General features: G+C 40.4%; 1 protein-coding gene across 4 annotated transcripts in view; it reads left to right on the plus strand.

Moving 5' to 3' along the window:
• The window catches only part of PARVB (parvin beta), a 74,400-nt gene that overhangs the window by 37,596 nt on the left and 22,218 nt on the right, over positions 1-14,586 (plus strand). For all 4 annotated transcript variants that reach the window (XM_037387503.1, XM_037387505.1, XM_037387502.1 and 1 more), the window contains exons 4-6: positions 8,098-8,200; positions 11,544-11,684; positions 12,567-12,682. In XM_037387503.1, the coding sequence (XP_037243400.1) occupies positions 8,098-8,200; positions 11,544-11,684; positions 12,567-12,682 (360 nt within the window). The remainder of the gene's footprint in view (positions 1-8,097; positions 8,201-11,543; positions 11,685-12,566; positions 12,683-14,586) is intronic.

Raw genomic sequence — 14,586 nt, forward strand, 5'->3', positions numbered from 1 at the left:
TAAAAATAATACAGACAAAGTATAGCATGAAAATTAACACAAGCACACACACTTCTTGGAAACAACCATGCAGCTGTAGCTGGGTGAGTCTTAGAACTCTGGGTAGTGTATACCGTCTCTGGATAGAGGGTCGAGCTGTGGTACATTCCTTTCAGGAAACCTTGTGCACCCTGGCTGCACAAATATGCTTCACAGAATGCCTCAGCAAACTGCTCGTCTGGTGCATCTTTAAAACAAGCTTAGTGACCTCTTATTAACACTGCAGTAACATGTTTAGAATTACAAAACCACATCAAATCGAGTTTAGCAAAGAGTTGTGATCAAATTTCTTTGTTATTCTAATTCACCTGGAATACATGGTGTTTTAAATTAAGTGAATTTGCACATTCTTTCTTTGTTAGTACCTAAATCTATTAATTCTCTCAAAAGGTACAGTGGTCTTGCACCACTCTTTTAAAATGCACTGTGGTTTCTCTGCTAGTGTGACAGTGATATTTTCATGCATAATTTGGCTGAAACAGTTGTTGCAGTGAAGGAACCAGATGCACTCTGTGATGCAGGAGACTTGATACTGAGATCAGAATTGCTTTTAAGTTGGGAATTTTGCTGTTGAATTTAATGTGAGTTGGTGAGTCTTCCATGGATGTCGTAGTCTAGCAAGGTTATGAAAACCTTCAGGAAGAACGAAAATCAGGGCTAGAGCGGCACTTGGAAATGTATCTGAGTGCTTACTGCACGCTGCAGAATCAGGCTGTGGTTCACCGTGCCAGTTCACACTTTGCATGAAGAGAGAGTAGCATATTACCAACTGAACTGGAGCAGCTGGTGCGGGGAACAGCACATAACTGGAAATTGATTCCTTGGGATCATCCTTAAAGGAGAGATGTGTCCTGTAGAGTGTCTACTTGAAAATGATGTAATTTAGGTAATGACTAATCATTTGCATACCTCTCAGCAGTTGAGAGTTTTTATGGAGATTCAGCTAGAAAAATATTAAACGCTACGTTGGTGTGAATCTGTAAGGCAGGGAGGGGTTTGAGTTACATTGGCAAAACCTATTTTATGCCAGAGTTGGATAATGCAAAAAAATGAGCAATTTATTCTTTGTTTTCTGTTCTTCAGTGGTTAATGATATTTTCCAAGAGCCCCAGTGCTGGGATGAGAATTAGCTGTGCGAAATGCTGTACAGCAGCAGCCAGCAGAAAAGACTGCGACTGCCTGCCCCACAGAGCTTGGAATGAAAGATTTCCACAGACTAGCAAAGAGTGAGGATTGAATAGATGGAGGGTGTTTTTAGTTCAGAGTGGTTCTCTCTCTTTTCCCCTCTGAGAGGAATGTGTCAATAGCAGCAACAGAGCCTCATGCCTTTTGAGATTTGGCAGTATGACTTCATTTCCTTGGTGCCAGCCCAAATCTCTTTCAACACCAGTTAGACATGCCAATGGTTTACCATCATTGGTTTTGAGTGTTTCTGTTCTGTCAGTTACATGCAGTTGGGTAAATGGATCTCAGTGCAAAGAAGCTGCAGTTATCTGTTGCTGACACTGCTTTAATATCTCTTTGTCTCCACAGAATGTTGTTTTAATTTCTGCTAGCCTCATGCCATAGGAATTACATGCATAGTGCAAGCCATGTGTGAGAGTTTGGAAGTGATTTTGACAGAGCTTTTGTAACTCTGGAGAGACAGATTGTATCACATTGTGGTAACATGGAGACACCAACAGAAAAAACCCCAATGCAACAAAAAGCCTCATACCCTCACTTTTATTAAAGCAAATAGTGAATCTCCTTGTTGAAGGCTGCGTAGTTTGGGAAGCTAAAATACCAGCTTTAAGTCCTCTTGCACATAGGAAAATCATCAGGAACTAGAATTATGTCTCAAAATGTTGCTCATTATCATCATTGATGGTACTCTAAAAATAGTTGGCCACAGGTGTTAACCAAATTCCCTCTGTGGCCAGAAGCCTTCATTTGCTCTGTGTGTAATCAGTTTGATACATGGCTGAGCAGACCTAAACCTGAAAATTCGAATCAGGGAAAGAGATGAGTTACTGTTTTACTTATATTTTTATATGTGTGTGTGTGTATTTGCAAAATACTGTTTCTGGTGTCTGAATGTGTGAGCTTCTTTTACTCGTTTCCCAATATTTGCCAAGTGACAAGTGCACTGCTGACTTAAGTGAGTGTTTGAATTGTAAGTTTGGGTGGTTTTGTGATGGGATATAGAAGTGTCCTGTGATACATTGTTTCTTTTTCTACTCTTCACTCAGGTTTCTAGTCTATATGTTATTGTGAATCTGTTTACAATCCCTTTCAATTGGGTGTAAAGGTGGAAAGAATCTTTTCCCCCCTTTCTGGTTTAGATATTGCCGAAGGGTAAAAGTTTCAAAAGCTTCATTGCTGGTTGTCGTCCTAAACATAATTAGACTTAACAGGCTGTAGGAATTGAGTCAGAGACTTTGAAAAAACATTTTAACGTATCACATATGTGGCAGATTTCCTAGGGTTTTCTCATGTATTTCAGTGGGAAAAGTATGAAGAAGAGCTTCTACTAATTGAATCCAAACAGCAACTTGCAAGAACTGGGTCTCATCAAAGTGCCTTGCCTTGACAAAAGACAGCAAGTCACAGTTGCAAGACGCTTTCTGTCCCTGCAAAGACTTCCCTAAAACTGGCTGATACTGCAACAACTTGTGGCCTTTAAAGCCTCATCTAAACTTAATACAGATCCAAACACTGCTGATCTAGATACTTCCTAAAATGAGTAAACATTCTCATTTGTAGTAAATTATCGCTTTTTTCCATGTCTAATTTTGTGGCTTCTTAAAATTCACTGTGGTGAAGAGAAAACCGAAATGAAGCCGCTGGCCTTTGGGTAAGGTTTTGCAAGTGACCAGAAGAAACTGTGCTTCCTAAATGCTATGTGGTGTGCTTCTGAAAACAAGAAGCCTTCTCTGTGTTTACAGGCTGCCAGTGCTTTGTGCTTAGTCAACAGTTTCCAGGCCTGAATATGAATTCTTAATATTACTTTCCATGCTAAACCCTAAAGCCAGTTAAGCTTTTGATCTCTGCTTCCTAATTCTCCCAGAAGTCAGGGGGAAAAGGGTCATTGAAATCAGTTTTCTTTCTTTGCTGTTTTTGGTGACTGGGCTTCCTGTTTTCCCATTGTGCCACATGTGTTCATGTATTTTGTCTTATTTTTCATTTTATCTATCGCTGTGTAGCGATGACTGTGAGGTCCTTATGCCCTTGAACTCTGAATGTGCGTCACTGCGATGGGAGCAGCCAGCCTGCAGAACAAAAATACTTCACTGAGCTGATGAAGTGTGATGTAAAAACCCATCTTACATGAACTAAAAAAACAAATTTGCCAGGCACGCTAATTTTTCTTTCTAGATTTCCATCACTTTTGTTTCCGCTGTCTGCCACATGGCAGATTTCAATTTTCAGCCCAGTGTTTAGTAATGTAACATGGCTCATTTAAGTGGACATATGCATTTGTCCTAAAAATGATACGATAAATGGATGTGTCAGAATTTAAAGCACCACTGGAAATTTGGCAACTACAAATGCATGTGTCTGAGCATTTGATGCAATTCAGAGATGTTTTGTGTGAGAATGGATATGCTTGAAAGGGTAAGCATGTTTGTCAGGACATTGAGATACTGTATCAAGGTTTTAAAATCAAGCTGCTAATCCCAAATACTATAGAAGACTATAGAAAAGCAGCTTTATATAAAGGTATGACAAGTGACCTAATGAACACTTCCGTGTACCTGCATGCTGTTTTGTGAGTCTCCAAGTACTGCAAAAGATTGAGTCTCGGGTGCATTGAAGATTATTAACTACGTGGGGGATCTTGTGGGTTCACCAGCCCTTGTGTGTAAGGATGTTAGGGCTCACATTGGGAGGAGAGGCTTTGCAATAAAGCACTTCCTCAGCACTGGCGTGTACCTCTTACACCCGTTATTTAACACAGCAAATGTAGCCCGAGCGTAAAGGTCAATATTGAACTGCAGGTGTATGAAATGCAGGCACAGAAACGAAAAAATGGATAGAGAAGTGTGAGACCAGGCAGACTGAAGGTAAGCATAGAATCATAGAAACACTTAGGTTGGAAAAGACCTTTAAGGTCATCAAGTCCAACTGCAAACACAACACTACCAAGTCCACCACTAAACCACATCCCTAAGTGCCATGTCTTTTAAATACCTCCAGGGATGGTGACTCAATCACTTCCCTGGACAGCCTGTTCCAATGCTTGATGACCCCTTTTGGTGAAGAATTGTTTCCTACTGTCCAATCTAAACCTCTCCTGATGTAACTTGAGGCCGTTTCCTCTCATCCTATGGCTTGTTCTTTGGGACAAGAGACCAACACCCACCTCCCTACAACCTCCTTTCAGGTAGCTGGAGAGAGTGACAAGGCCTCCCCTGAGCTTCCTTTTCTCCAGACTACACAACCCCATTTCCCTCACCTGCTCCTCATAGGACTTGTGCTCCAGACCCTTACCACCTTCACTGCCCTTCTCTGGCCGTGCTCCAACACCTCAGTGTCTTGCCCCAAAACTTGAACGCAGCGTTGGTTGTGTGGAAACACATCTTCTGTGTGTTTTCCACCATGTAGTATGTGCCTGTATCAGGCTCTTTTAATTTGTAGGTGTTATTAAATATATTCTGCTTCTGTCTTTGCATGGAGGTGCAGCTACAAAGAACAGGAGAGCTGACTTTTCATGAGCAGAGAGTCAACATATTTCTGTGTGTTCACCGTTTCAATAAGCAATATGGTGCTTTATTTCCCTTGTAAAAGTTTGTTTGTTTTTTTTTTAAAAAAAAACAAATTCTGTGCAGAAAGATTTTTCCAGTCTCCAAAGTAAGACACAACCAGGAAATCAGAGGTGGGGCATCTAATTTTTGGTTTTGTTTTCTAATTGCAGCACTTGCCAGTCTTCAAGGGCTGTTAAAAAAGAACACTTGGATTTATTTTTTTTATTGTGAGTATAAACTGCAGATCCATTTTTTTTGTGGCGGAGCTGGAGCTGTAGTCTGAATACTAAAGAAGTTAAAAAGTTCTTTGGGATATTTTTCTTTCATTCAGGTTCTGAAATATTAAAATAATAAACAAGGTCTAGCCATAGTTCTTTTAACTTATATTTCTGTTATGTACTTTTTTGCCACAAGTTCTTCAGTGCTAAATTTCTCTGAAACATTTAAGTAGGACGTAGTGTACGTATTTCCCTTTTTTAACACCCTGTACCCAAAGCTAATTTGTGATTCCTGTGTACCTACACTCTTGGAAATCGGATGTTGACTTCTACATTAGAAGGTACTTCCAGACTTCTATTTTTAATTCCTTGACATTTTCTAGATTCTGACTTCAGTACCATTCAGGACAGGACAGACAAAATGTTAATGGTTTCAAATAGTTTAGCATCCTGAGTCTTCCTTTAACAGAGCTTCTGAGGACTTTTGGAAGTCTGGCCTAATGTCTTTCTCCGCCTTTTAACGTGAATGTCCTTCTATACCCTGAAAAAGATCAAAAGAGACAAGAATAGCTGATTGGAGTTTTCTTGCCAAATGTGGTCATGGTTCCCCACCTGTGGAGCAGATCTCTGCTAACTTTTATTTAGGCTGCATCTTCTTGCTTTTAAGTTTTGCTGGCTATAATCCCTGATAAGATAATCTTGGTTGGGGTTTTCAAAGGAGTTCCAAAGGTTTGATGCCTTGTGGCAGATGCTAGCTGATGTGTTACAATTTTTTTGGAAACCATAGCTTTAAATATAGAGGAGAAGGACTAGGCAGGGAGAGTTTACCTGATGCAGAGGCTGCTGAAGAGGCATCCTGAGAGGATAGAGGGTGAAACGCAGGAAGAATTGTCTTGACATTTTTCTCTGCCCACACGTGGTAACATATATCAGGCTGTGTGACAATGGAAGGAGATGGTTTCTAGGGCATGTTGGAGCATGTTTCAGGAGACAGGCTTCCTAGCATGGCTCCCATGACCACAGCCAAAGTGAGAGGATGACATGTACCTGCCAGGGCATGCTGCTGCAATACCCTTTCAATCCAGCACCCCAGGTGCCAGGGATAGCTGCTGTGCCAGCAGGCTGGGCTCCTCAAGTGCAGTTGATAATTCATTGGCGTTACAAGCCATGAAGGTGTTGCATGAGGGGAAGGAGCGGGAGGAACTGTATGACCCTCTTGCCTAACAAAAGGCATTAGGTGGATGTGAGAGTGTGGAACAACTTGGCGGCATGTGTTGGAACAGTGGTGGTAGCTGTAACCACACAGCAGAGACCATCTGATAGGGGGAATGGCCCAAGTGATAGGTAAGGTTCCTGCAAGGTTACAGGGGAGCACTGGGGAAATAATACTGGTGCAGAGCACAACTTTGTATGTCCACATTTGTCTCAAGCATTACCTCCTCTTTTCCTTTACCTGCTCTAGAGAAGATTGCTTTTGATACAAGTTGCTGATACTGACTAGTGAATAACTTACCAGAAAAGTTTTATTTTGAAAGAAATAAAGCTCCTCTTTAGAGGAGTCGTTTTTATTATTGAGGTTTTTAATCCCTCTGGGCAGCTTAGAGAGGGCAAAAGTGATTTGAATATGTGAGCATTGATGGTGATCCTTGCTTTCTATAAATTGGCTAGTTGCCATATCACTCAGCTAAAATTTGCCACTTATGCTATTTTTAGAGCTGAGTTTCAGCCCTGCACATTTTCAGCATGCTTTGGAAGTACTAAAGATAGAGATTAGACATGCATAAAACATTAATATTTTGTGTTTGGATTGTAAACTTCTTTGTGGACACTAAACCTTGTGAAACTTACTTGAGGTTGGTAGATTCAATGAACCTTGGTAGCCAGGCTTAATAACATAAATGTCCTTGTGACCAACATGTTCAAATGAACACATTCAAATGCTTGTGTTTCCTAGGATTGCCAAGGTGGATGTTATCCAGTGCAAACCTGTCTATATTTTGTTTACTTTCTTTTGTTTCGCTGTCTCTTGTATATTAAAACACCAAAACTTTCTTAGCCATCGTGACTACTGAGGAAAGGCAGAAGTATGGGATTTAATCAGAAAGTGAATTTAAAGAATCCACTATTTTATATGAAGCAAATTTAAAACTGCAGAATTATTAAATGAGGCTTATTGCTTTGGGTGGCTCTAGTTAATGGATTTTGCATGTCTGTGACTGTCAATATTCTTCCCGTCTTACAGAATCAAGGATTTAGCAGGGTTTAACATTGTGTCTCTTCCCACACAATGATATTTTTATGAAAGTAATTTCATTTTCCAAATAATAAATTGGAGGAAAGCACTACTGCCAACTTCAATCAGTCAAGGCTATTTTTCCTGTAACTGTTTTGAAGTTATTATCTTTGGCACCTGGAAAAATAAACTCAGTTCCTTTTCTTTTTAAACATTCTTTATGTTCATTCCTGTTTTGTAGGTGATTGAATGATTTTTATAGTTATGTTAGTCAGCATATGGGGACTATTATATATGTTGTAGAATGGTTTATCAGGCCTGTTTGACCAAATTTTTAATTTCAGAGTTCTGTACTCTGCAACAACTTAAGATATAAGTGCCTTATCCTGTTGCTGATGGCAGGGATCTAGCTAGTGGGTTTGTTTAGCTTCTAGTAGTAGGACCGTACTTGCTCTCTGAAGCTCTTCTTTGGCACACCACTCATCTGTTTGGGGTAGAGATCATGGTGTGAGCATAGGACTATTGTTATCTATTGGCAGGTCTGCTGTTCACATAAAGCAGGTAAGACGTGAGTTGTGGGACCTGGAGAATATAGATACTAGCAAAGGTTACTGTTGCAGAGCTGCTAGTTGCTACTTGCTGTAGAACTGGTGCAATGAGACATTTTAATGAGGAAAAATAGAGGGCACTAAAATTGTCATGCTGCCAGACCTGAATTAAAAACAATAGAGCAAAATCATCTCTTTGTCTATCTCTGTAACTTGGAAATACATAAATATCGTTACTCTTGCTCTGTTTTATGTTCCTGATTACTGTCTTGAATGAAAGGAACATATTTCAGTGGTTTTTAGACATTTGTTTCCTTTTTCTGTATTTCCAGGTTCTAATTGACTGGATTAATGATGTGCTGGTGGAGGAGAGAATCATTGTCAAACAGCTTGAAGAGGACCTTTATGATGGGCAGGTGCTGCAAAAGCTGCTAGGTGAGTGCACACAAGAGAAGGCGTCCCCAAGGACTGGAGGGGGCCCAAAGTTAATCTCTTCCAAAGCTGCAGACAGCAGCAGGCCTATGCAGTAACTCACCATCTCACCAGGGATACAATTTGTTTTACTGATAGCTACAGTGTCAGCTTCTCCATCTGTTGTTCTCAGGCTGTCTGCTGAAAGGGGAGGAAATCCAGATGATTCTTAGGTATTTGTTTCATGGACTAAGTATAGTCCAGGCAGCTGAAGTATGTGGCAGAAAAAAGGTGAAGAGATTGGTGTTTACAGTGGGGAACCAAGTAGAGGCCATGTGGTCCAAAATCTTGTCTGTGTATTTAGCTTCTGAAAGCTGCTGGGCTGAGAACTTTTGTGAGGTCCTGATAGAATTACTTTTTAGGGAGAAAAAAATGAGAAAAAGAGAATGCATGGCAGCAGGCATGTACTCGTAATACACGCCTATGTGTGAATATTTCATGAAAACCTATACTCGGTTAAAGAATTTTAATTTTGCAACCCCCTTACATCTTTGCAATGTGTGTGTTCACACAAGAAGCACAATGGAGAAAACCTTATGATGACGTAGTGATTTATGGGGGGGGTGCTTTTAGCAAACAAATAGACTTGGAAGCTTCAAGTGCCATTGTAAATCCACACTGTTTCTTGGAGACAGATAGTCAGAACTTTTCTTGGTTTACTTGTGACATGTTTTCCAGAGTGGGCTGGGATGTGGGATGTATGTGTCAGAGTGGGGCAAGAGGACCTAGCGGTGCTAATTCCACTGGTGCTAATGGATGCTGCTTACTGAATTTTCTGCGTATGCGCCTTAAATAACAGGTCTGCAGCATTTTGGTGAGCATTCACAAACTTTTGAAAGTGGTTAACAGCAATTAATTTTGTGTGCAATAAAACTCCTCAAAAATAACTTGAGGAATAAAACAAGAGTACTTTTTAACACTGCTTGGTTAGACTGCAGCTGGAACCCTGCAGTTATGGTGGGGAGCAGGGGTGTAGAGTTCATTTTAGCTGGGGAGTATTTGTGTGAATACAGTTGTACTTCTTAACATAGAGACACTGCTGTTACAGCAGGTGGTAGTGCATTTCATTGTAGACATTTGTTGTAGGTATCTTTGCTTTCTTACGCTCCCTGTGGAGGCTACGGTTCCACCCTCAGGCCTGCAGACATTTAGAAAGTGCTTAGTTTTACATACATATGTACACGTGTAGCTCAGTTGGACTTTGCGTATCCTACAGGAGGAAACATAGGCATGTACATCTTGCAGCCCGAGACTTTAACTGGGCTGTTTTTTCCTCATTTTCTTCCTGTTGGGCCTTACTGGACAGCAAATGCTTCTCCCCCGACCTGAAGCTATCACAAATCAACCACCATCATGTGTTTTTCTTCAGTGGTTTCCTGCTTTCTTCAATAAGACTTTATATTACTGAATCTGTCCATCTTTGTGCCGTGTCATTGATCCAAGAGGCAAAGCCCGTCACGCTTCTGGTGGTGCTCCTGTTACTCAAGACCTTGGAATGGTCAGCCCTCTGTTGTGCATGTCTTCTGGTGCCTGCAAGAAAGGCTAACAAAATAGGGTCATTATACTTAAAGCAGTTGTTACCATTCCTTGTGTGTGAGAGTTGTTTCAAGAAGATCTGCCTTAGCAGGCAGACACACAAAAAAGATGAAAGACCACAGCTTGTCAGTGGGCTTATTTTGAAGCAGTTTGGAATAAGAGATTAGAAATAGCTGTCTGACTGAGGCAGCTTGTTTAGTTAATTTTATCAAGGTACAAGTAGTGAGGTGCAGAGGGACTGCAGTGGCTTGGTATACATGGTGTCAGGGTGAAAGGAAATAAATTTCTGCTTGCTAACCTCGGCTGAGAGTAAATAGGAACCATAACTCATGTCCAAAGAGTGAATGCTGTAATATATTTTTTTTTTTGTAAAAACATCTAAAATTTAAAATAATAATTCCATGTTTTGGTAGTCAGTTTTAAAAACTCAGACACATATTAGTTAAAGAACATTTTCCCAATGAATATTACTCAGATTTGATAAAAATTTCCTACTGTAGTTTGACAGAAGCAGTCAAAATCTTCAAGGTATTTGTGATTTGATAACCTTCAAGTTTCTTCTGTTTGGGTTACTAAAGTATTTTTGTATTTCTGTCACTTCTTAAAAAAAACCAACTAAAAAATTAAAAAAAAATATCTTCAGCTATGTAAAATGTCCAGAAGAAACATACTCTTGAACTTGAGAGCAGAACCGTTTTCAATATTGGTATAACAGGTTTTGACAACTCTGAAATGTTTCTGAAAGAATCTTTAGAGTTGAAGCCCATGCCACTTTGTGAAAAAAGTTTTGGTGAAGTATGTTTTGTTTGTCCTGACTTCGTAGTCTCAGCAGCACAGTGAATTTGATGATTTTTTTTTTCTCCAGGGTGGAAGGCAGAAAAGAGATTAGCTGTTCCCATTGTTCTGATGGCTGGAGGACTCTACCCCACTTTCTCAGCTCTCTTCGCCTTTTTTTTCTTTTTTTTTTTTTCTTGAGAAGTTCTGCTTCTGTGTCTTTGGCAAGGGCCGCAGTGCAGAGGAAGAGAAGAATGACTTGTCTGTGGCTTTGGCAACAAATAATTGTGTTACAGAAACAGAATTCAAATTTTAGTAATGACATTTTACAAAATTTCCTGCATTAGTTCATTTTTAGAAGTGATCAATCATGATGTGACAATGTCATAACAACATGACAAGATTGTACCAACTTACTTCTTTCTTTAAATTAGTTCCACTAAGTCAGTAGTGGGTCATATGAGTCTGTGACTCATAAATGATGGTTTGTGGAGGCAGTTTGCTTTAGCTTAAATTCATACCTTAGCTAACCTGAAATAAAGCTTATCAAGCTGAAGTAAATGTTTGCACAAAATTTCCCCTTTTTTGTCCTAAATTGAATTGTTGTTAGAAAAGTCCATTAAACCTGTGCAGTTTCCTTGTGTAGTGGAGGCTGTGTTGTGCCAAATGCTTTTCAACAGTGAAAGAAAATGGGAGTTACAATAAATATTATTACTAACTTGGTGCCTATCTGAACACTGTTATGTATTTTGACACCTGGTTGATGAGCATATTCTGCCAGACCTTACCAGTTTTCTAACACAAGTTTTATTGGAATTGATGCACTTCGATGAAAGGTTTGCTTTCAGCTATTTTGCTTTCTAAGGAAGATCATTCTTTTGGAAAATTTCTAGCAGAGTCCAGCTCTACCCAGTGCTCTGTGCTCATTAATCCCACCCAGGCCCTTGTTTAATCTTATTTTGTCTGTTCTTTTTGTTGTTGTTCTTTCCAAATACAGAAAAATTGGCTGACCGTAAACTGAACGTGGCAGAAGTGACGCAATCTGAAATTGGTCAGAAACAAAAGTTGCAGACAGTACTGGAAGCTGTCCATGATTTACTCCGACCCCATGGCTGGACAATCAAGTGGAACGTTGACTGTAAGGACTCTGTTAGGCTTTCTGTCTCGGCTTCACAGGCAAGGAGGGTATGATAATCAGTAGGTTGATCATATTCTCTGTGATGCAGTGTGTTTTTAAAAATTATCTGTTTGTTTGCGTAGAGGGTGTTGCAACATCCATGTATTGGATTGTAACTGGTACCTTCTTCTGTGGTCTTAGTTTAAGGACAGATGTACATGGCTATGGGATAACTGAAGTAATTTTTTCTTTTAAAGTTATGTTTTCATTAGAAAGTTGTTTGTTTGCTTCCTGAATTTGAATCCCTACAGGTGTGAGAGATGTATTAGTCATTTGAGTACTATAGAGTGTGGTCTAATCCTTCAGGCCACCCCAGTGAGAGCAAAAGGATCCTGTGTCCTGCTGGAGGATGCAGCTTCTGACAAGCTAAGCAAAACGTGTCCTCTGTTCAAGCATGGCCTGTTACAGTCCAAAAGTGAGAGTGGAATTTGAGATGTCTGTTCCCCTAAGCACTGAGCGGGGTTCATCTCATATAGCCAGGAAAGCTTGTGTTAACACTTTGGAAGTCTGCTAAAAGCAGAATTCTCCAGTTTTGGCAGTACAGTGGAAGACAATGATTGAGTCTGCCAGTCTTTGTTGACAAGAGAGGGAGCTGAAGTGTTTGAACTCCTAAGTTAGGCATGTAACTTGAAGGGGGGGTTGGATCTAGGTTTTATTACCTATAAAATTGTGTTGTAGGCCTTGTAAATTTAGGAAAAAGAGGAAAAAGGATTAAAGCGTAAAAAGTCTGTGTTCACCAAAGGGATTTTTCACTGCCTTTTTCCTGCGTTTTTCTCAGAGCTGTATGTTTAAAATAAGTCTTCAGAATTCTTTTATTTGCTTCATTTTCCTTGTTCCCTTTAGCAATCCATGGCAAGAATCTGATTTCCATTCTTCACCTTCTGGTAGCTTTGGCAATGCATTTCCGAGCTCCCATTCGACTGCCTGAACATGTGTCTGTACAAGTGGTAGTTGTACGGGTGAGTATGAACTCTCAAAACTGATCAGAACAGTCACTGTTTATAACTCTGATTTTGCAGTATTGGGCTGCTCTCATCCATTGCCCCCCTGATCTCTTTGTCATTTAGAAAATTCTTGTCCCAGTTGTTCAGTGAGTCCCAGTCCTGGGAATGTATTTTTGCTGTGCTTAAATGTCACCCCAAGAACATCGTATCTTTAATATTTTTGGTACCAACATTTGCTACTGCAATATCCAGCTAAAAACATGTGATGGGATTTTCTATGAGAGAGAGTCATGTCTGTAATTTCTGGCACTTTAATAAATGGTTTTTGGCATGCGTTTTTTGTAGAGAAGCCATTGAAACACAAACAGCACACAAAGGAGTTTCAGCACATAGAATTTCCCTAGTCTGGGAAGCCTGTTACTGATGTTGCTTTTGCCCCAATAAGTTATTATGCAGACTTAGACATGTTGTTTTCCTTGGCATGCTAATAGACTTCTATCGTTTCTTTCACAGCCTTGTGTTTTTATTAGCTTTCCTTAGATATGGAAAAGAGATCTGACCTGAGGAACCCTGATTTTTTCCATCCTGCCCTAGATATTGCTCTAGTTATTCCTGTCTCTGCTTGGTGTTGACCAAGTTGTTCACTCTACAAAGACTGTACTTTTGGAGCATATGTGCCCTTGCTTGTTACCTCACCTTCTATCCCAGCGGAAGCTCCTGTGGCAGTACAGTCTGTAGCATGCAAACCCAGCTTTTCTCAACCGCTGTTGAAACACGAGTCAGAGCTGTTCCAGCTGGCACTCTGGTTGTGTGGTGACTGTTTGCTGTGGTGCTCAGTGCTGTTGTTGCAAGGCAGGCTCAGCTGCTGGCAGCAGACTGTCAAAGTGCGTTTTGTTCATGCCATTCACTGTTTGAGCTGTCAAGCGGTAGTAGGTTTCCTTGCAGGAATAGAGAGGGATAAAGTGATCTTGGGCTCTGTTTTGCAAACGTGGATCCTCTTACAAGATATGATTGCATAGTTGTTGATTTAGTAAGCCTTATTTTACTTTACATTTCAATAATGTCATTTTCCAGGCTGCCTGCCTGAATGATCTAGAGGTACAGGGTGTGATGTAAATGAGTAGTTGATGGATACTCCCTGGCTCACAAAAAAAATATATGTATTATCTTTAAGAGGTGATTTTGAACTGATAGCAGCCTGCTGTAGTTTTTTCATGTTAAGAATGGTGAGTCAGATATAAAGTAACATGAATGTAAATAGGACACCAATTTCTTCTTAAATGTTTTTACTGTCTTGGAAAGGTAAGGAGGAAAAAGCAAATATAAAGTGGTCAACAGTGCTCTGACACCCTGATGCTAGAAATCTCCTTCTGCCCAGTACAGTGAAGTGTCTTCCATAATTGATAAATCGGAAAACATCATTAGGTAAAGAGGTAAAGCCTCCCTTTCCTTGTCCTTAGTTCAAGCTTCAGGACCCTCCACGTCTATAGCAGAGGGAAAGGCCATGGAGAAGGTGTTTTCACATCTTTTCGTGTTGGAGGGCTACAGAGAAGAGACCTACTGAGATCATGTGGTTCACCAGAGTTCATGCATCTTGAGGCTAGACAAGGCGGAGGTGAAGATAGGGTGAGATAAAGGCTGACAGAAACTAGTAAAAAAAAACAAAAGAGAAAAAGAGCTGCTTCTGTGTCCCCAAGGGAGTGCCTGAAGGTGTGAGAGTAATGGTACAATGAGAGTTAATTTAAGCTCTAAGCTCTTGCTGTTGGATCTAGAGCCTGGAGTCCTGGCGGTGGTTAGGACAGCTGCTGGCTGTGAGCCTACCTCAGCTGGCCCCAGGCAAGAGGAGGCTTGTTTCAGCCCCCCTATCATACTGCTAGGAAAGGCTTGCAACTCTGCAGCTTTGTTTATTTAAATGGAAA

This window comes from Falco rusticolus, chromosome 5 (genome assembly GCF_015220075.1).
Source record: "Falco rusticolus isolate bFalRus1 chromosome 5, bFalRus1.pri, whole genome shotgun sequence".
Taxonomy (NCBI): Eukaryota; Metazoa; Chordata; class Aves; order Falconiformes; family Falconidae; genus Falco; species Falco rusticolus.